Source organism: Lemur catta, chromosome 1 (assembly GCF_020740605.2).
Source record: "Lemur catta isolate mLemCat1 chromosome 1, mLemCat1.pri, whole genome shotgun sequence".
In the NCBI taxonomy this organism is placed as follows: Eukaryota; Metazoa; Chordata; class Mammalia; order Primates; family Lemuridae; genus Lemur; species Lemur catta.
In genome coordinates, this window is record NC_059128.1 from 285,175,953 (window position 1) to 285,198,436 (window position 22,484).

At 50.9% G+C, this 22,484-nt stretch overlaps 1 protein-coding gene across 3 annotated transcripts in view; it reads left to right on the top strand.

Moving 5' to 3' along the window:
• Positions 1–15,543, top strand: part of ADARB1 (adenosine deaminase RNA specific B1) — a 117,379-nt gene extending 101,836 nt beyond the window's left edge. For 2 of the 3 annotated variants that reach the window (XM_045540835.1, XM_045540834.1), the window contains exons 9-10: positions 10,538–10,716; positions 11,641–15,543. In XM_045540835.1, coding sequence (XP_045396791.1) covers positions 10,538–10,716; positions 11,641–11,820 — 359 coding nt within the window. In that variant the 3' untranslated portion in view covers positions 11,821–15,543. Of the gene's footprint in view, positions 1–10,537; positions 10,717–11,640 lie in introns of those variants that run through there. The other variant, XR_006732766.1, reaches the window with a different exon arrangement.
• The last annotated feature ends 6,941 nt before the right edge of the window (positions 15,544–22,484 follow it).

Below are 22,484 nucleotides of genomic sequence, written 5' to 3' on the forward strand. Positions count from 1 at the left end.
CCACGGCTGGTGTTTTAAAGCCCTGGGGTCTCCTCTAAGAAAGAAAGAGCATAAGGCCAGAGGGTCTCTGCAAACCTCAGCACCTACGTGGGATTAGCTGACAGCCAGGGCGAGGCGTGTCCGACTGGGGGGGGAGCGAGGCCAGCCCTGGGGACCAGGGGGACCAGCAGGACGTGCCCGACCGTCTTGCTCTGCAGACCCTCGTGCGGCTTGATCGCTTGCGTTTACTTCTCTGTCAGCTCAAGGGTTGCCTTTTATAAAGAAAATCCAAACCAAAGTCAAAGCTGCTCTGCCCCCGGCTTCAGTGGCAGGTTGGTTGTGACCTGGGGACAGAGGCCCCTCCTGCGTGGGGTGGCCTCGTGCCGTCCGCACTGTGACATGCCGCGTGGTTTTCCTCACGCTTTGTCTCCTGTTCTTCACTGCTGCTTATTCGCAGGATAGAAGCCACTTTCGGTCAAGCTTGATCCTCTAATTAATGACTAATAATTTCTACAACATGCACCCGTAAGAACCCTAAAATACCTGGTATTAATCATTATGTGCAGAATTCATTTCTGATCAGCTGCTTCATGAGGAACCTACTGGAAAATTCCTCTCAGGCAGAAATAAGCCCAAGTGTCGATGCCGGCTCCTCCAAGTTTTCAGCTGTGTCAGTTACTAGGACAAAGCCCAGTCCTGTTCTTTGCTTTCAGAGCTCTGACGCGGCCGCGTGAGCTGCAGCACCGAGGGACTTGTCATGTCTCGGTTCCTGCACTGCAGCCTGCGGGCGACTCGTTACCTAGTTCTCGCTCCGCAGCCCCGGAACATGGAGCTGCTCCTCAGCGTCCGTCCCTGCCATGCGGGGCCCCGAGGACTCGTAGGAAGACGCGTGACCATTTAGGGGCATTCTGCCCCAGAAAACGCGTATGGCTAGTGTTGGAACCTCGGCCAGCTATTTGCTTTTTGCTGTATTTACTCCATTTGTGCTAAAGATAGTCTTTATTCAGCTTAAAATAATAAAAAGAATTGTACTGTTAGGGTCTTATATTTTTAGTTATTTCACTGACCTTTTAGTGCAAACTGTTGTAATTTTAAGGTTTAAGCGTCGTTCAGCAGTCATCCTTTATTCTGATTCTGTCACACAGAGGTGGTGGGACTACAAATGAAGGTGACGTGACATGAGCCTCATCCCTTTGTTCATGACGAGTCAGTTCCACCGTGGCAGAGGTTCCCACCCACTGAGCCTAGGAGGGCCCCCCACCCCCCGCTGATCCCCGACTCTAAGTGACAGGCGTGGCCTCCTGCCCTCCTGGGGCCCCGGGGAGCCCGGCACGTGCAGGGGCACCGGGGGGAGACGTGCCGTGCAGCCACCGAAGACCCCAGGACCGTCACAGAACCATGTCCAGGGAGAGCCCTGGGTGTGTGGCAGGAAGTGTCCTGGCAGCAGTCAGGAAGGTGGGGGGATGGCAAGCGCAGGGACACCTTGGACCCCCAGCAACGTGTCCCGTGGCCTTGCAACAGGGAGAGGCCACCACGTCCTCTGTGAGCGCTGGCCTGGCCCCGCGTGGTCAGAGCCGCCTGGCGGTGCCACCCCAGGGAGGGCTGTGCGGCACCTCCCGCTCCTGGGAGGACGTGGCCCTGGCTGGGTGTCGGGAGCACGTCACAGGGGCAGAAGGAGCGTGAGTGACGGCGTCATCAGACTCTGGAGGGGCATGAGCAGCACAGGGGAGAGAGTTCCGCGTGGAGACGGGACAGCTGAGCGAACAGAGCATTAGTGACGGAAACCTCGGCAGGGTGGGGAGGATTTGGTCAGGGCTGAAGTCACATGTGGATCTGGAGGTCTGGAAAGTGTTTACTCAGAACACTGTTCCGTGGCGGTGAGCGTGGTTCCACGTGTGCAGGCTTTGCGGTGACAGGACCCACACCGCCCTTCCCGGTGGCGTCTGCTCTGCCCAGGGCAGGGGGCGGCAAAGTCGCCAAAGGCTCACGGAGCTGGAACAGAGGGGCGTAAACACGAGGAAAGAGTTGGGAGATGTGTAAAGTCCGTTCCAAAGGCCGTCTCTGTCCTGTGACGAGGAGGAGAAGAAGGTTTCTCAGCACTGAGGAAGACGTGAGTGTTGAGACTGAACGGTCTCGCGGGCCGAGCGCTGAGAAGTGACAAAGCAAAGCCCTGCCCAGCGCGTCCTTCCGTGACCTCAGACGCCACAGGTGGAGAGAAGACGCCCGGGCTTCTGGGCTGACCACGCTGAGTGTCAGATGTCCACACCCCTCGGCAGGACGCTGGAAGCCAGGACTGAGTGGTGAAATCACTTCCCAGTTTGGAAGAGAAAATATTTTTATTGCAGGATTTTCTGCCCAACCAAGTACTAGTCACGCCTTGAGCCAAAGTGATAAGTTTTCACGTATTCAGTGGATGTATACTTTTAGCAGGGAAAAAACCTTGAGGAGACTCTAGCAAAATGAAAAAGACACCTAAGAAGAGAAAAATACGGGATCCTCGCACGTGCAGGGGTGGGATGAACAGGACTCAGCCGCCAACCCTCGACGCAGCGGCTCCGAGTCACAGTCGAGTCGGGGATGCCACAAAGAGTGTCCTCACGAGAAAGTGATTTGCTCTGACACGTCGCCTGACCGAGCAGCTGAGTGGTCTGAATGGCAGGGGGGAAGCAAACGCTTGTTTTGTGGACGACGACAAAAAAGTAAAGGAAAGTAGAAACTCCTGGAAACCCAAAAAGCTATTCAGGAAGGGACTGGTTCAGGGAATGCGGCAGACGGAGCTAAGGCCTGATTCTGGCAGCTCGTGGGAAACAGGACCGAGAGGCAGCCGGGGAGTTCATGCGGACAGTGTGTCCTGCGCGCGCCTCGGGCTCGATGGCAGCGCTGACGCTTTCTTCTCCGTGAGTCGGTCACGGCGTGTGACCTTGGGGTGCTTCACACGGTCACCGTGGTGCGTAATTAAGTCCAAACTCATTAGCTGTACAGGTTACTTTCCTTGACCACAAGGCAGTAAAACTAAAAGTTAGCTATAAAGGGTTAAAATTAAAAAGCAAAAATTCAGCCGCTGGAAGTTAGACTGTCTTAGATAATTCTCAGATGAGAGAAGAAACTGGAGTTAAACTTCTGACCGTTCGAACACACTTACCAGAAATGGCGAACTGAGCCCCCGTCCCACTGAGGAAATCACGGCCTTGACTGGACGAAGGACAGGGAATGAACTGAGCCTTTAGTTTGGAAACCGGGAGTGAGAGCAGCCACAGGGCTGAACAGGAAATGCAGGAAGAAGGAAGAAAACAACTGAAAAAGGAGAGAGGAAGGAAATGGATAATATGGGAAACAGGGAAAAAGGTTAAAGTTAATCAGTAAAATCAAAAGGTGCTGATTTGAAAGGTCAGTCAAGCCCTGCCAGGACTAATTGACGCCACGTTGTATAAAACAGAATCAGCAAGGTAGGGACGAGGCGTAGCTGCAGGTGCGGAGGGTCAGTAGTCCCCCGTCATCCAAGGTTTCCCTGTCCACATGGTCAGGATCACAGTATTTTGAGAGAGAGAACACACATAACTTCATCATAGTATAATGTTATAATTGGTCTATTAACATTATTACTGTTAGTCCCTTCCTGTGCCTAATTTGTAAATTACACTTTATCCCAGCATGTATGCATAGGGGAAACATAGCATGTGTGGGGGCTGGTACTGTCCTCAGCTTCGGCATCCCCTGGGGGTCTCGGAACATGTCCCTGTGGATAAGGGGGGAGGGGGGCTGTATCTAAATTTCAAGAGAATTCTTTGTTCAACTCTAATGCTTATAAATTTGAAAGTCTCAACAACAACAAGGGATGATTAAGAAGATGTAAATTATCAAAATTAACCCCAAAAGAAATACAAAATCTGGCAAAGGAAATTTCCAGGGGAGACATTGAAAAGATTGTCAACAAGTTGCCTTCCAACAAATTCACAGTTTAATCAGTCTATATAAAAACGTGTAATTCCACCTGTATTTCAACGTAGGCCATAGAACAGGGCAATTGATCTAATCCTAATACCAAAACTGGACAAAACACAAATAAAAAGAAAACCACAGAATAGTATTACCTATGATTATAAATGCAAAACTCCCAAGTGAAATACCAGAAAGTGAAATTTAGCACTACACCCAGGAACCTAAGTATTGTTTGAGTGTGTCCCTATTGCCATGGTTCACCCAAGAGTGGGTCATAAGAGAGGATCCGTGTCGTCTTCATTCATTACATAGAAGCACGTAGTCATGCCTGTGGTCATGCATGTGCATGCCCATGCATGCATACATCTACACATGACAGAAGGATGTGCCTTACAATGGCAGTTCTCATCCGGGGAGAAAGAATTATTTTGGGAGGGTTTAAGAATCTTTATTCTTCAAGAATTACTTGTGAAGAGCTTTTTTTTTTTTTTCTTTCAAAGACAGTGGCCAGGGACCCACTCAAAACCATCCCAGTCAGAATCTCAAGCTTCATAGCTAATTCTACTGAATGTATCCGCTCAAGAGCCACAAAATTATAATGACTGTCTCCAGGTTTTGTAGCTTTAAATTTCTTTTCTGAGGTTTATGTGAATTTTTAGAATTTTCCACGATGAGCATATATCACTTTTTAATGAGAACAATATTTTTAAAAATTATAGTGTTTTTTCACAGCTTTATTGAGGTGTAATTAATATAATAAACTGTGCATATCTAAAGTATATAGTTTGGTAAGTTTTGAGGTATATATCTGTCTGCACAGCTGTTACTGAGATAAAGATGCTGAGTCCACCCACCGCTTCAAGTGTCTCGGTGCCTCTGTGCAGTCCCTGCTCCACCCCACCCCCCAGGCAGCCACTGATGTGCTTTCTGCCAATATAGGTTAGTTTGCATGTTCTAGGAGTTTGCATAAATGGGATCACAAGATACGTACTTTTTTGGTCTAGCTTATTTCACGCAGCTTAAGTATTTTGAGATTCATCCATGTGTGTTTATCAGCAGTTCGTTCCTTTTCATTGCCAGGTAGTATCGCATGACGCACACAAACCACAATTTGTGTATCCATTGAACTGCAGAGGGACATTTAGGTTGTTTCTAGTCTCTTACTATGGTAAATAAAGCTGCCAAGAACATTCCCATACAAGTCTCTGTATGGGCATTTACTTCCGTTTCTCTTGGGTGTCTACCTAGGAGTGGAATGGCTGGGTCATAAGATACATGTGTGCTGAACTTTTTAGAAAACTGTTGAACTATTTTCCAAAAAGATTGTACCATTTTGCATTACCACCAGCAGCATATGAGAGTTGTAGTTCTTTCTCATACTCGCCGATGCTTAGTACGGGCCGTCGTTTTAGACATTTTAATAGGAATGTAGTGGTATTACATTGTAGTTTTAATTTGCATTTCCCTAATGATTAATGAAGTTGAATAACTTTTGCATATTTTTTATTGAGTTGTTTAACTTGTTATAACTGAGTCTTGAGAGTTATTTATAGTTTCTGGATACAAGTTCTTTTTTTTTTGCTAGAATGCCGTGGCATCAGCCTACCTCACAGCAATCTCAAACTCCTGGGCTCAAGCAATCCTTCTGCTTCAGCCTCCCAAGTAACTGGGACTACAGGCTTGTGCCACTATGCCCGGCTAATTTTTTCTACATATATTTTTAGTTGTCCAGCTAATTTCTTTCTATTTTTAGTAGAGACGGGGTCTCTTGCTCTTGCTTAGGCTGGTCTCGAATTCCTGGGCTCAAACAATCCTCCCGCCTCGGCCTCCCAGAGTGCTGGGATTACAGGCGTGAGCCACTGTGCCCGGTCCCAGTCCTTTATTAGACATATGATTTGAGAATGTTTTTTCCCAGTCTGTGGCTTGTCCTCCAATTCTTTTAACAGTATCCCTCTTAGACCAAATAGTTTTAATTTTGATAAAATCTAATTTATCAATTTTTTTCTTTGATGGATCATGCTTTCAAAAGTACATCTAAGAAATGTTTGCCTAAGTTAGTGTCCCAAAGATGTTTTCTTATGTTGTCTTCTTAGAAATTTTATAGTTGCAGTTTTCACATTTAAGACTTAAAACATATTCTGTGTGAGTTGATGCTTGTGTAGGGTGTGAGATAGGAATTCAAGTTGATTTCTTAACGTATCAGATATTCAGGTGATCCAGCACCGTTTGGTGCAAAGCTCCTCCTTTCCCCACCCAGTTGCCTTGGCACCTTCGTCACAGCTCGGTTGGCCTATGTTTCCATGCAGGTCTATTTCTGGGCTCTCCTGTTGTCTGTTAATCTGTTTGTCTGTCTTCAGACCAGTATTACACCGTCACAATTACTATAATTTTATCATAAGTTTTGAAATCAGGTAGAGTTAGTCCTCCAACTTTGTACTTTTTCAAAGTGGTTTCAGCTACTTTAAGGTCCTTCTTGTAATTCTGTGACAATTTTATAATACACTTATTAATTCCTACATAAAAGCCTGTTTGGATTTTGATTGCAATTGCATTGAATATGTAGATCCGTTTGGGGAGAACCAACATCTTCACAATTCTGAGTTTTCCAGTCGATGAACAACCGTGTGTTTCTGCATCTATTTATGTTGCCTTTCACTTCTCAGCAGAGCTGCGTCGTTTACAGTGCACAAATCTTGCACATCTTTTGTCAGGTTCGTCTCTGAATGCTTCGTATTTTGATACTATTTTAAATGTTATATTTGTATTTGAATTTCCAATTGTTTGTTACTAATATAGAGAAATACTAGTTCCAGCGTCACTGCATATATCCCGCTGGATTTTCTTTGTAGGTAGTCGTGTTCTTTGTGTCGCCTCTTCCTTTACCGTCTGGCTGCCTCTGGTCCTTCCCCTCCCTGCTGGACGGGACTCCCGTACGAGGCTGCGTAGCAGTGGGACAGTGAAGGTCCTTGTCTCGTGCGCTCTTGGGGGAAAGCGCTCAGTCTCTTCAGCACCAGGCATGATGTTAGCGGTAGGGTTTTCTGTAGATGGCTCAGCTTAAGGAATTTCTTTCTATCTCTAGCTTTTAGTCAAGAATTCATGTTGGGTTTTGTCAGATGCTTTTTTCTGCTCTGAAATGATCGTGTGGTTCATTTTTCAGTTTGTTAATGTGGTGGCATTGATTTTTTAAAATATTCAATCAACCTTGCATCCTGAAATAAACATTATATACTTATTATTTATTATTTTTATATATCATCGAATTCAGTTGGCTAAAATTTTCTGGAGAATTTTTGCATCTATGGAGATACTGATCTGTAGTTTCTTTTAATGTCTTATCAGGCATAAAATGAGTTGAGATTCATTTCTTCCCCAGCTTTCTGGAAGAGTTTGTTTAGATTTGGTATTAATGTTTCCTTAAATGATCTCTGCTCTGATCTTAATTATTTCCTTTTTCTGCTTACTTGATATTTCAGTTCCTGTCCTTTTTCTAGTTTTTTTAAAGTGCTAATTAACTGAAGTCATTGTTTTGAGACATTTTTTACTGATTTTACAGAATTTTAAAATTTTGATATGTTCTGTTTTCATTTTTACTCATTACAGAATGCTTTGTCCATGGGTTATTTAGAAGTCTGCTATTTAGTTTCAAAATACAAGGGGATTTTACAGATATCTTTCTGTTATCAATTTCTAATTGAGTTTCATTTTATAACATCAGTCCTTTGAGACTTGTTGAGACTTGTCTTATGGATCAGAGTATGATCTGTCTTTGTCAGTGTTCCCTGAAAACTTGAAAAGAGTGTGTATCTGCTATTTTGGGCTAGAGTGATCTATAAATGTCAGGCCAAGTTGATTTTGTTGTTTATTTTATGTTCTCATTGACCTTCCACTTGGTCTATCAGTTATTGTGAAAGGGGTATTGAAAATCTCTTAGCTATAATTGTACATTATCCTTTTCAATTTTTTTTTGGTTTTTACTTAATGTATTTTGCAGCTCTGTGATTAGATGCATAAAATTTAGGACTGTTGGTTCCTCTTAATAAATTGATCTCCTTTATTATTATAAAATGACCTTCTTTATCTCTGGTTATGTTCTTTGCCCTGAGATCTGCTTCGGTATTAGTATAGCCTCTTCAACTTTATTTTGATTAGTGATAGCACCGTGTATCTTTTTTCTATCCTTTTATTTTAAACTTTTATATTAAAAGTATGTTTCTTATAGGTAGCATATATTTGAATCTTGCTTCCCTTTTTCACTGAGGCACTGAGACCATTTACATTTGTTGTGATTATTGATGTCATTAGGTTTAAATCTCATCTTGCTACATATGCATCTTCTACTTGTTTCATATGTTCTTTGTTCCCTTTTTCCTCATTTTCTTCTTTTGCATTAATCGAGTGTGTCTTATGATTCCATTTTAAGTCCTTCTTGACTTTTACCTATAACTTTTGTTAATTTAGCGATTGTTTTAGTGTTTATAGTGTACATCCTCATCACAGTCTGCCTTCCATCACATACAGCATAAGAAACTTACGGTAGGATGCTTCCATTTCTCCTCCCCAGCCTTTGTGGCATTGTTGTCATACATTTAACTTTTGCATGTGTTAAAAATCCCATTACATTATTATTTTTGCTTCCATAGTTAATCAACTATTAAATAATAGTTTAAATAATAATAAAACAAGTCTCGTATATTTACCCACGTGGCTGCCGTGCCAGGGTTCTTCACTCCCTTGTGTGGCTCTGGGTTTCCGTTTGGTCTCAGGTCTCCTTCTGCCTGAAGATCTTCCTTTCACATTCCTAGTGGTGCAGTTCTGATGATGAATTCTGTCAGCATTGGTGTGTCTATGGAAAAGCTTTATTTTGCTTTCATTTTTGAAATGTATTTTGATGGGCAAATATATTTGTGCTGAAATGGCATTTTTTTCTCCATTAAGCACTTTAGAGATGTTGCTCTCCTGTCTTTTTGTTTGCGTTGTGTCCAGCGAGAGCTCTGCTGTCATCTCGTCTTTGTTCCTCCATGTGTCTTTTTTCTGTGTTTAAGATGTTCTCTTTATACTGCTGTTGAGCAGTTTGCTATGAGCTTTGGTATAGCTTTCGTCATATTTCTTGCACTTGGGCTTCATTGAAATTCTTAGATCCATGGGTTTGTTGATTTCATCAAAGTTGGAAAAATGTTACTCAACTTTTCTTCAAATATATTTCTGTCCCCCCCTTCTCTTTCTTCTCCTTCATGAGCTCTAATTACATGTATTTTAGGCTGCTTAGATTTTTCCCACACCCAGGAATTTTCTGTTCTGCTACTTTTCCCCAGTCTCTTTTTCTGTTTGTGTTTCATTTTGGATAGTTTCTGTTACTGTGTTTTTAAGTTCTCTAATGTTTTCCTTTGCAGTTTCTAGTCTGTGTTTAAGCCCTTCAAGTGTATTTTTCCTCTCAAGCATTGTAGTTTTCACCTCCAGAAGTTTGGCTGAGTCTTTTCATATTTCACGTCTGTGTCCTCTCGGGAGGCTCCGTCCCGGCCGTGAGTGGCGTGTGCTGAGTGGCCCCCCTGGACGTGCAGAGGGGCCCCTGCAGGCCCCGGCTTCTCTCTCTGCCTTTCTCTCCCTCTGGTGCTCTGCCCTGTGGACTCCGGCCACCTTGGCTTCCCCGATTCCCCGTTCGGGAGGTCTGCTACGCCACGCCAGGTTCTGTCCTGTGAACACAGGCCTGGCAGTGCCTTGGTGTCAACCGTCTGTTCAAGGGGGGAACACGGGGTCACTGGGAGGAGCCTGGTGCCAGGGGCGCAAGCGGCCTCCATGGGACGTGCAGTGACAGAGCTGAGCGCGTGTGTGCGCCATGTCCTGCCTGTGGCCAGCGGGCTTGACAACTCAGTGTCTGGGTCCAGAATGTGGGTCCCTGCATGTTCTAAACATGTTCCAAAGACCCACAGCCTAAATCAGTTTTGATCGTGGTGGCCCGCGGCACTGCGTGACGTGAATAGTCAAGCTCAGTTTGTGAGTGGACGTAGGTGCTTTCGGCTCCCAGTTATCCAAGCTTCTTTTTAAAAACTCTCCGCTCTGCAAACGAGCTTGTGATTAGTTAGGACGAGATAGTTTAAATAAAGTGAGAAGACATGTAAATGTACTTGCTAAGACTTAGGGCTTCCTGCTGCCGCTGGGTGTCGCGCATGCAAAGCCACGTGGCCTGACCGTGCCCGGCCTCTCAGTGGCAGGGGACCGCATGCAGGGCGCCAGCGCCAGGGCAGCGTGACACGAGGGGCAGCCCCCACCCGCACGACCTCCTGGAACCCTGACTTGCTCCCAGAAGTGTGCGCCATCTGCCGAGCCCCCGGGCCCCCGCAGCCCCAGGTGGCTGACACCTGCTTGTCCCGAGTCTCTGCAGGGTCTGGGGTCCCTGTTACCCCCTGCCCTGGCACAGCCTGTTCTTGGCGCTGCTCCTTTTCTGGGCCGCGGGCAGCAGCTGGCAGTAGCGGCAGGGGGGTGAGGCCGCCACACGGCAGACGCAGCTTGGGTCCCCGTGTGTCCCTCAGCAGACAGAGCCCTCCTACACCGCTCGCTTCTGCCCCCCTCCCCCAGTACGACCATGGGCTCCGCGTCACCTTCCCCGTCTGCTCCCTTCCAGGCATCAGCAACGCGGAGGCGCGGCAGCCGGGCAAGGCGCCCAACTTCAGCGTCAACTGGACGGTGGGCGACTCAGCCATCGAGGTCGTCAACGCCACCACGGGGAAGGACGAGCTGGGCCGCGCGTCCCGCCTGTGCAAGCACGCACTGTACTGTCGCTGGATGCGCGTACACAGCAAGGTACTGAGGCCCGCGGCTCCGCTCCCACAGGCCCTCCTGTCCCCCAGGCTCTCCTCCTCCTCCCTCCGCCAGCTCCCTGCGGGAAACAGCCACTTGAAAGCCCTTTGCTCCACCCAGGGTGGCCCTGGCTGCTCACACGTTAACGTCACCCCAGTGGCAGCCCTGCCCCTTCCCTGCCCAGGGACCTCTGGACTTGCTGGAAACTTCTCTCCCTCCTCAGATGCCGAAAATGACGATGAACAGGCAGGGCCAGTCTCCCCTGCCCTGTCCTTCTCAGCAGCACACACGTCACTCTGTCTTCTCTTCACCCTCCTTGGAGGTTTCTAAACCTTTTGTTTTAGCTGCAGGGCCCCGTGTCCCCCAAAGTAAAACCTTTTAGAATAAGTCAGGATGTTGCTGTTTTCATTTATTTTTAAGTCAAGCGTTTACTTATTATGGGGCTGGCCCTGAACATGGGCGTGGGGGTCCTGGCGGACCTTGCAGGCTCGGAGGGTTCTGTCCCCAGAGGCACGGTCGCCCATGCTGGCCACCGGATTGGTCAAAAATCCACCCAAAATCGAGCCGCGTGGGGGGTGCCTCAGAGCTGCTCAGGGAGAGAAAATGCACAGATCACCAGGGGTGCTTTTTTAATAGTTAAAAATGTTGAAAATGAAATGTGAACCAACCGTGTGGTTTGGCAGAAGCAGGTCCCGGAGCTCGGGCTGCAGCTGCCTCGCCAGTTAAGCAGGGACAGGGCAGAGATGGCGGCCGGCCCGGGACGTGCCTGGTTGTGTTCCGTGCGGAGCCAGCCCGGCCACCCGGCGCTTCCGTCCGGTGGTTCCCCGAGAAGCCAGCGCAGCGCTGACCGCCGTTTCTGGGTATCTTACTGGGCTTTGTTTTCACCTGCCACCACTCAGCCGTTGTCCTTGCTTTGTCCTTCTGCAGGTCCCCTCGCACCTGCTGCGCTCCAAGATCACTAAGCCCAACATGTACCACGAGTCCAAGCTGGCAGCCAAGGAGTACCAGGCCGCCAAGGCGCGCCTGTTCACGGCCTTCATCAAGGCGGGGCTGGGCGCCTGGGTGGAGAAGCCCACGGAACAGGACCAGTTCTCGCTCACGCCGTGACCGGGCGGGTGCCCCGGGGTGCTGGGGGCTGCGGGGTGCCTGGCGTCGGCCCCAGGACCTCGCGTCGGAACTGGGGGCAGCGGCGCACCCTGGGGAGGGCTCGGGGGTTGTCCGGGGTCGTCCCCGGCATCTCACGTCGGAGCCGGCACAGGGTGGGACGGGCGTGGGGGACATGGGGCCGCGTCGCCGCGCGGGTCTCTCTGCCGCCGCACCTGCCCGGAACTGTCCAGCGACGGCGTTCGCCTCCGTTTACGTTTAGGAATTGAGTTCTACTGAGTAGGGCTTCCTTAAGTTTAGGAAACTAGAAATTACTTTGTGTGAAATTCTTGAATAAATAATTTATTCAGAGCTAGGAATGTGGTTTATAAAATAAGAAGTAATTATGTCAGGTCACTTTTATGCCACATTATTCCAACTGCAGAGAAGCGTTTGCCCCTGGAGGGGACGAGGATGCGGAGGCAGACGCAGTGACCAGAGGAAGTCGCCACGTGTGTCCGAGCGTAGGGCTCCTTTCTCGTGGGCACTTCCGTGGTCAGTGCCACGCCAGGCTTCACCGTGTCCCGGGAGCCACTCCCAGCATGACGTCGGCGACCCCACCACGCACACGGGGTCCCGCAGTCCAGACCCAGCCCCTGTAGCCGCAGCCTCCTCTAGAAGCTTCCATACTCTGCGTAGGGTCAGATCATGGAAACGTTCTTGGTTTACTTCTAAATAATTATGGAGAAAACGTAATTATGGAGAAAGCGCCCTGTGCTGGCCACTGACGCGGGTGTCTGAACAGTCCCCAGCCTTTGCGGGCTGGAAGGAGCCAGGGCGGCCGCGGGGCATGTGGCTGCGGCTCCCTCCGCGGCTCCGCGGGGTCTGGCACGAGCCACCGCCCAGAGCGGGTCGCAGGGCGCCAGCAGGAGCATCTAGGTAGATATTCAGTCTTGGAAAATGCCACGTAAGGGTGTTTTTAAACTATTCTTTCCAGCTTTATCAAAGACCTGTTTGAAACATAAAGAGCTTCCGGGCTGAGAGCATGAGACCACGTGCCCCAGGCGGGCAGAGGCTGGAGGTCGGTGGTGCCCCAGGACGGCGGCACAGGGGCCACGGGAGGTCAGGGGCGTGGTGGGTGCCCTGCTGTGGGCGCCTCGGCCAGGCCCAGAGATTGCACCAGTTGCCTTGTCACCTCCCCTCAGGGTGGGGAGGGCTGAGGGGGCCCCCCCTGGGGGTGCCGAGGGGGTGTCCTGGGGCCATGGGCAGAGATGGGCGCAGAGCCCACCCGCAGCACGCGCCTGTCCTACTGGCACCGAGCTGTGCACCGGGACATTTTGTGTCCTTTGTGGGTTGAGGAAACCAGGAGCAGAAGGGCCACCTTCGTTCCCACCCGACCCGGGGCCCAGGCCTGGAGAACTGAGCGTGCGTGTACCTCCTGCTGTCGTGTCACCGTACCGCGGGGCTGGTCCCGGTGTGGCAGGAGGGGGCACTGCTCAGGGCTTGCTGGGGACGCAACCAGGTTCAGAGGAGGGAACGTCAGCCTCGCGCCAGCCCTCCCCTCCCGGCCGTGGGAGCAGGGTCTTGTTTGGGCAGAACGTGCGGGTTCCTTCGCCCCCACAGGAGAGGCGTCTGGCGGTGCCCCACCCTTCCCCAGAGCAGGCTTTTGCACACTCTAGAAAAACATCCTATGAGTTTGTGCATTTTTATTCTTGTCTCTATAAATTGTATTTTTGCTAATGGGGATTGGGAGATAGACTTAGTTTTTAAAAAAATATATATGGGTTTTGGTTACACAGTGTAGTGGAAATCTGTTCCACGTATGTGCAAGGCTGTCCCGTGTGTCCGGCGGAACTGAGCGTGGCTGCCCCCCCAACAGGTGAGCTGTCCCAGCGGGTCCAGCCCTGGCGGAGGAGCCCAGAAGGTTCGGTGCAGGGAGCCCCGGGCAGGGCGGGTGGGGAGGTGCCAGCTGGCCGGGAAGTAGCAGCTCCGTGAGCCGTCCCTGACCAGGGGCCGGGTGCCCCGTGGACGCCAGTCTGCGCCCAGGGAGGAGCCACGGGGAGCTCACCCCCGTGAGGCAGGTCAGGACCTCGGCGTCTAGATCCCGAGCCGGCACGTGCGTCCCTCACGCTGCAACTGTGTCATGGGGTGTCACTTTGCGTCCAGGTCTTTGATCTGGATCTTACAGAACAGAAAGGTTGACACAGCCAGGAACTTTTTGAGAAAAATCCTGAAGTTTGAGGACATTTTGACAAGTAGGGGACAGGAGGGTTTCTGTTTTGTCAGCTAAACCTGAAGTGTTAATTCTGCGGTCCCTGGGGACCACTCAGGTACGGCTTTGCTGGGGCCGCCGTCCGGCTGGGGGAGGTAGCGCTGTGGGGGGGTCTCAGGCGGCGCATGTTCAGGGACTCGAGCCGGGGCTCTCCCGGGAGGGCTGAGGTTGCGGACGGCTGCCGGCCGGGTGGACACTGCCACCCCTTCCGCGGCCCGGTCACCTGCTCACAGCGTCAGGGCCCACCTCTCCCGGCAAGGGGTGCCAAAGACTGCAGTTTGCATTCGGAGTCTCAACTGTTCATCATCTTTTCCTATTTTGGAGGGGTTTTTTGGTATTTAAAAAGAATTATTTTTAAATGTACAAGCCGACATCTCACAAGGCATCGATTTCTCTGGAATTCATTCTTACTCAACTGATTTCATTTATGCCCAGGCTTTAGAATCGCTGCTTTCCCTGTGAAGACGGCGTTTCTCCCCATCATTTCCAAGAGCTACACGGCAGCGGTGGCAGCTGTCCGTCCTCACGGGGCGCAGATCCGAGGGTGGGACCGGCACGTCCGTGGAGGGCCGCACACTCCCCGCTTTCCCCAAATAAGTGAGTAGATAAACGCAACACAGGTTCCCAAATAGCCTCCACTGGAAAGGCGAGGTCTGCCCCAGTCTTCACCCTGATCCAGCAGGATGAGGACAATTGGCTAATTTTCCCATCTCAGAATTCTGTGAAATTATGGCATCTCTCAAAAGATTCCTTTTTATCAACCCCAAACTATGTAAAGGGAAAGGGCAGAGTATTTGTGTTCAGGGTGTGTCCAGTTACGTGTGTCCTTGTCCCCTGATCTGTCGTGTGACAATCTCCTTGAGTGTGGTGGCTGGTGGGTGGCTCAGCACTGGCCGTGCGAGTGCTGGGGCTCACGTGATGCCGTGGCCGGGGGCGGGGGGCAGACCTAGGGAAGCGTCTGACCCGCCAGGTGCCAGACGGGTTAGGGTTAGGGTTAGGGTTAAGGGACGGCAGGTCTGACTGGGTCGTGGCTTCCAGCTGAGATGGCGTGTCAGCCCCTCCGTCCGTGACATGCTCCTGCCGCCCCGCAGGGCCGGTGCCCTTCCTCGTTCGCTGTTAGAGTCCCAGCCGAGGACAGTGACCTCGGCCAGGCGACGCCGATGGTACACAGGGAACTGGTGGCCGCACTAAACGCGAACACCAGCGACTAAAGCACAGTCTACGGAATGTAGTGAGTGAGTCCCTAAAGCTGTCTGCTCTTCCAGGCTTTGGGTTATATGCTTTTAATTTGATTTTAGAATCTGGACACTTTATATGAATGTAATTCAGCCAAGAAACGTGTTGCTCAGATACAATCTCCAGTGTCTATGTGTACCTGTGTATATACCACACGCCACAGCCCGCATCCGAGCATGAGACGCTGTCCTGTACAGACAAAGGATTTGAGATGTTCTCAATAAAACAATGTTTCACTACGCTAGCGTTGCTGAGATTTCCTTTTCCTTCACACCGTTTCTGCCCTTGGCCGCCCTGACAGGTCTGGGAGCGCGACTGGAAGACGTGGACAGATGCCACTCGCGCCGCAGCCTGGCCCCAGCTGGTCTCGTCACCTGCTGGATGCAGCTCCGACTGCTTGTGGCGTCTGTGCACCTGGGGACAGCCCCTTAACTCCACCCGCCACATCTCCGTCTGCGCCTCTTCCTGGGGGCAGGGGGCTCCTCTCCCCCGGGTGGGGCCGTGTTCAGGGAAATCACGCTGCGGCCCCACCTGTGAGCCAGCGGAGCGGTGACACGGCCATGTGACGTGGGGTTTCGTGGGGGTGCCGGGGATAGGGGACACGGGGAGAGCCTGGAGGCTCCACCGCGGCAGCCGGGTAGAGGCAGTGGAGAAACACCGCACTGGGCCGCACTGGGGACCCCACGGCTCCCAGTCATAGCAGCTCAGAGGGACACTCGCCGTAAACTGCGTGGGGTGTTGGCTGCAAAGCAGCGTTTGTCTTACGGTTGTGAAGAAGCGCGTGGGCTTTATGTGCGAGCCCGGCACGCGCGCGCGCGGAACAGTCTGGCGGGGAGGGAGTCGGTCGTGCTCCGTGCGTGACAAGATTTGGGTGAGTCCAGTGTTGTTTTCCTTTTTAATTAAACATACCCATTTGTCTACGGTTTCCACAATTAAATGGCGAACTTTGGGAAATGTTTTGAAAAGTCGAAAGCACCTGATAAATAAAAAGCACCATTACAGACGAACAACTTGGCTATTCTTTTGCGTCTATTTTGAACGTGTTTCTTTTTTCCCGATAAAAGCAACATTACAATGAAAATACGTTGCATCAAAAAAATTCAGCCTCAGAGAAAAGCATGGAGGGAACCGCTTCTCCGCGGTGAGTCCAGTCCCGAGACCGGCGTTCCCGGGCACTCCCGTAGGGCCCCGTGGGTGGAAAACCCAGGCTCCCTGCTCTCCGATGGAATTGGGGAAATGGCTGCACTTTACCAAATAAGATCAAAGTTTTGCTTTTTAAAAATTATTTTATAGTGACTCTCACAGAGCCTGACTTTGGCTTTTGAGGTTCTTGAACTTTGCTTCCGCAGAGGTGTTGAACGCCGCCCACAGCAGGCGCCCTTCGGGTGTGGGAACAGACTGTGGAGCCGGCAGACCCCCGCCGTCCACGCGGCTGTCCTCGCGGGGGAGGGACAGTGGACATGCGCACACTGGGCTTGTGTGTCGCGGACGTGCCTGGTAGGAAGGAAGGGCCGACGAGGGTGACGGGATGTGTGGGCACAGGCGGCCTCAGCGGGACGGCGTGCGGGGACTTTGCCAGCCAGGGGTTGAACACGGGCCGTTATTTAACGTTACGTTGTATAAAATTAAATTATATTGAAAACAAAGGTCACAGATACTCAAGTCCCATCGCTTCCTAGCCACCCTGCTGCCCTGGGCCGCAGTCCGTGTTCGCTGTGCGGGTGCGTGTGCGATGCCAGCCCCCCCCCAGCGTGGCTCCTGGCAGGAGTGTCCCGTAAACACACGTACACACGGCCTCACTTAGTATATAACCTGAGCCCGCACCTACAGGTCTCGTTAAAACGTCATAGTTCAGAGAAGCAGTATGTAGACTCATTTTCTTTTAATGTCATATTATAAAATAGATCAATTAATTATATTAGATACATGTTTTAAATCATGACTTTATTGCCTTCAGAAATTTATGTGTTCTACAATTTATTTTTCAGGGGTTTTCTTTTTTAATATGTCTGGGAAAGTTTGCCAACGTTTATTTCAATTGAGAAAGCAGGTCAGACTTTGTCTGACAGAAAATATTTCTAATTTGGTTCATTGGTTTGACAAGGAGGATTAGGTTACATGGAGGACGTTTGCCATAAATAGAATGAACTAAATCTGCAACTCCAAGGTTTCAACAAAAATATATTTACAAAAATGGTATACTATTTAGGTTGGTAAGTATGAAATGTCCGATTTCCTTAAGTGCTAAGTTTGACAGTTGATACATCTGACATTTCACTTTGACACTTCTTGTTTTATGTTTACTGTGAAGGTACATCCTCAGTCTTGCAAACACATGTTTTGGCTTGTGATTCTCTTTCAAATTTTTTTAGAGCAATTTTTGTGAAACCATGGGTAAGTGAAAAATTCGTGTTATTTTCAAATATGAGTTCCATTGTGGAACCCGTGCAGCGCAGACAGCGCAAAATATCAACCAAGTATTAGGAAAGGATGTGGCTAATGAACACACAGTACGTCGATGGTTTGAGAAGTTCTGTTTTGGTGATTTTAACCTTGAAAATGAGCCATGTGGGCTACCTGAGACCAAGGTGGATAATGATGAGCTGAAAGCTGTAGTGGAAGCGAATCCATCTCAACCTACTTGTGAATTAGCAGCAAGGTTTGACGTTACTATTCCAACAATATTGGACCATTTGGAACAAATGGGCAAGGTAAGAAGCTGGGTAGATGGTTCCACATGAATTAAATGAGCATCAGAAGAGAAATCGTCTCGAAGCTTGCCTTTCTTTGCTGTCACAACATAAAGGTGAACCATTTCTACACTGCATTGTTACATGTGATAAAAAATGGATTCTTTTTGACAATTGCAAGTGTTTGGCACAATGGTTCTATAACTATGAAGTGCCAAAACACAGTCCAAAACTGAATATTCATCAAAAAAAGCTAGTGGTGTCTGTTTGGTGGTCCAGTGCTAGTATCATCCACTACAGCTTCATGAAGCCTGGTCAATCGACTACAGCACATGTCTGCTGCAACCAATTGGATGAAATGATGAGGATGTTTTCGATTAAGCAGCCGAGATTGGCCAATAGCACAGGCCAATCCTTGTGCAAGACAACGCTGGACCACATGTCGCACAAACAATGCTGCTCAAACTACAGAGACTGGCCTTGGAAACTCTGTCATCCACCATATTCACCAGACCTTGCACCAACTGACTACCACTTCTTCCAGGCTTTGGACCACTTCTTGCAAGGAAAAAATGTTCAGTTCTCAACAAGCTGTGGAAAATGCCTTTCTCAATGTCATCACCACTCGCTCTCCAGGCTTCTTTGCTGCTGGCATAAACAAGCTACTGTTAAGATGGCAAAACTATGGCAGTAGTTGAGGCACAAGATTTGATTAATTGTACTGCTTCTCCTTTGAGATATAATAAACTATACTTTTGATTTGAAATCAGACGTTTCATATTTAATGACCTAAAAGCACGTTACCAAAATTGTTAAGTTGGCCAAAAGAAAAGCCATGAAATTAACATTTCAGTGTTCCCAACTCCCTCAGAATATATTAGATTAAACAAGGGGCCAGAGAGTCATGGAGGAATGACAGTCCCGTGACAAACCGAGACGAGGACAGCCTCTCAGCTGTCCCAGAAATTGGGAGGGACCAGACAGCAAGTCCTCTGGCAAGCCAAGTGTTGCTAATCCTTTTCTTTTCAAAAAAAAAAACCTAATTGAGTTGACAGCTGGTAAAGCATTCTAATAATTTTTATAATTTGTATTTTCAGATTACCTTCTGACTTGGGGAACATTACTTAAAAGGAGTTCAAAAAACAACTGAGGGCTTTGCTGTCAGGTACCTAGCTATCTCCGGCGCGTGTCCGTGCCGTTCCCAGCGCTGACTGCGAACCGAGCCGTCTCCCGAGCAGAGCCGCCCGATCCTCGATGCAGGACGCTGTCAAATGGTGGCACTTGTGGGAATAGCGTAGTCCAGGAGACGTAATTAACAACACCCTTTGGTCACAAGATACAGTTTTAAATTTGATCCTTACAAAGATTTTTGTTGTCGTGCAGTAGGACGGAGTGAGCATGAGAGCCTTCGGGGTAAGAGGGACCACGTGGCCACAGACCCTGGGACGAGGCGAATCACGTTGGGAAGGACGAACTGTGGGGAAAGGGCTCGTCCCTGCGGGCTGTGGGCGGCAGCGGATCCGGAAGCGGAATGCCGGAGTGTCCGCTTCGACAATGTTCCAGTCCCGTGGGGTCCAGGAGCTTCCACGCCGTGTACGGGGCCACGGGTCGTGGGTTCCCTTCGAGAAGGGCGTCTGGTTCCTGGAGCTTTTCCTGGACAGGAGACGGATCCACCCGGGGGGCTGGGTCACTGCAGGGACAGGCATCGGAGGGCCAGGTGGCAGGTGGCCCTAGGGGACCTCAGCGGAGTCCCCAGAGACCCAGGGCAGGAGGTTGGGAAGTGCAGGGCTGCGGGTGTGGGGGTGCCAGGAATACGGGGCCATGAGGGGGTGCCGGGGGTGCGGGTTGGGGGTGCCAGGGCCATGCGGGTGTGGAGGGGGGTGTGGGGGGCAAGGCTGGGGTGTAGGAGGTGGCTGGGCCAGTGTAGAAGGAGCCACAAACGCAGTCATGTAAATGGGGAACAGAAAGGTTTTCTTGGAAAACATCAATATTTACATTAGGCCAAAAATCACAACCTTTGTATAAAACAAAAAAAAGTCTAATTATAGGGCTTAGTTGTAAACTGAAAGTATATAAGGGGATGAAAGTTTTCAAAGTTCTTTCAGAGATTAGGAGCAAAAAGCACAAACTTGCAGCCGGCTGCCCTGTGAGCCCTCAGCGCAGCCCAGCACGGGACGGGGCGCCCGGGGGCAGGGTGTGCTCCCAGGGGCTAAGTCACCCCAAAGCCGAGCGCCCCGCGTGGACCTTCAGCCCAGCCCAAGGCTCTCACGACCCCAGTGCCCCCAGCGCCAGCCAGGGTGGCGAAGCCCAGGCAGGTCCCCGACGTGGGTGAAGCCGCAGGACCCTTCCCCGGGCTGCTGGGTCAGGCCAGGGCCCCTGCGCTGAGAGTCCCGACTGTCCCCTTCCCAAGCCTGTTCTGTGTGGACAACACGTTTCTTCTCGGAAAAGCAAACCCCGACAGCTGAACAGGAGAACGAGGACGGGCGTATGTGGAGCTGAGATATTTTTAAGCAAAGTCAGATGACAGCGACCTTCAAACTTGTGTTTGTTTTTCTGCTTTTGCCGGGAACTAATCAGCTTAGCGTGGCTGCCTGGTGGCCCAGTGAGACAGGGGACCGTCTCCCTCGGTGTTTACCTTTCGTAAAGAAAAAATCCCTACTTCCTGCTAGTGCATCGTTATTTATTCTAGAACTTCGCTCATAAACAATTCATGCTAAGTAAGCCTGTGAGGTAATTTTTCAAAAAAATCTTTGGAAGGATGCAGTGGAAGATGGTCTCTTCCTGGCGTGTGTCAGGCGCTTTCTATGTGGTTATCCTAGAGCAGAAGTGCTGTCACCTGAACACTGTCACTGCCAGCAGAGAGTGGCCGTCCCCTGTCCCTTACCCCCCTGTCCCCTACCCGTCTTGTCCGTCTGCGGGTCGATCCGCAGCGTCTCCGAGATGTGACACGGCTTCCTGTCGCGCTGTCACCTGTCTGCGGCAGCAAGGGGAGAAATCCGGGGTCACCTCTCTGGGCTTAAACTGGCAGGTGACATCGCTGTGCACACACTGATTTGGCGATTGCGGGACGAGGCTCCGTCCTAGAACTCGCTGTTGTCACTGTCCCGCTGTGGCTGGCTCCGTGGCGCCTCCTCTCCCTGCTGCAATGACAAGGGGGACATTCCGATGAAGGCATTTTCCGTGGGCCAGACTCACCTTTGTCTGAATAACAGAGGTGACATTTGTGCCCTGAAAAGCAAGCTGCCCTGGACAATTTGCCCACGGCAGGCACAGCCACGGGGACACCCTGTTCCCCCTGCCTCGTGGTGGCCCTCCCGCCCCACCCTTGACGGTCAGGTGACCCGCACCCCTCTTGCCAAGCCTCTGCCCAGACACGCAGCGGCGGGGCCCGAGCCCTGGGAATCAGACGGGTCACACGGTGCCCGGCGAGATCAGTACCGCCGTGACAGAGGCCCGGCCACTCAGACCACCTCGCCCCAGGCCTGGTGAAAGGGGACGGAGCTTCAGGGCACTGGGACAAGGTGGCAATGCAGGGTCGTATACAGGACCCTCCACCGTGTGTTCCTCTCGGGGGAAACAGGGACGGTGGAAGGAAGGCTCCTGTCTGGGGATCAAGGGACTTGAGTTCAAGCTTTGCGCCTGTGTGTCCCCCACCGCTGTGCACCTGTGCCATGCGCCCCCCCACCCTGTGCGCCTCCCCCCCCCACCGTGCACCTGCACCAGGCGCCCCGCCCCCGTGCGCCTCCCCGCCCCGTGTGCCTCCCCGTGTCCCCCACCACCACCCCCCTGCTCCGTCAGCCCCTCCTCTGCAAAGACCCCGCCTCTTGCTGCGTCCTCAGAGGTCAAGGTGGAACCGCACTTTGCGGCTCGGCGGGGAGTTGAGGCTGGGAGGAGACCCCGCGGACAGACAGATGTGCCGCCGGTGCATGCCGGGCAGCGGGCAGCAGTGCCAAGTGACAGCGCCCAGAGCAGCAGGGCTCACGGGGCTTCGCTCTCAGGCACACGGGTCCCCACCTCCCCACCCCGGATGCGAACTGCTGAGGATGGAGGGGTGGACCCCGGGAAAGGCCACATCCGAGGAGGGGTCTGGGGGGACCAGCCCAGGCAAGCGGAGAGCTGCCCCGCGTCCGTGCTGGTGGAAGAATAGACAAGGAGCTCGGCGGGACAGAAGAGACACGGACCCACGTGGAGACAGTCACCTGGTCTGTGACTGAGGAGCAAAGATGGTCTTCGGAACAACTGGACATCCATGTGCAAAAAAAAAAGAATCTAGACACAAATCATAAATCCTTTACAAAAATTAACTGAAATAGGTCATAGACGTAAATGTAAATTATAACTAAAACGCCTAGAAAATGGCACGGGAGAAATCCTCGGCGACTTGGGTTTGGCGATGACCTTTTAGGCACAAGGCCGCAGGCACCGCCCACGAGGGCACCGCGGATAAGACGGACGCCAGGGGCTTTGGAAACGTCTCTCTGGAAAGGGTA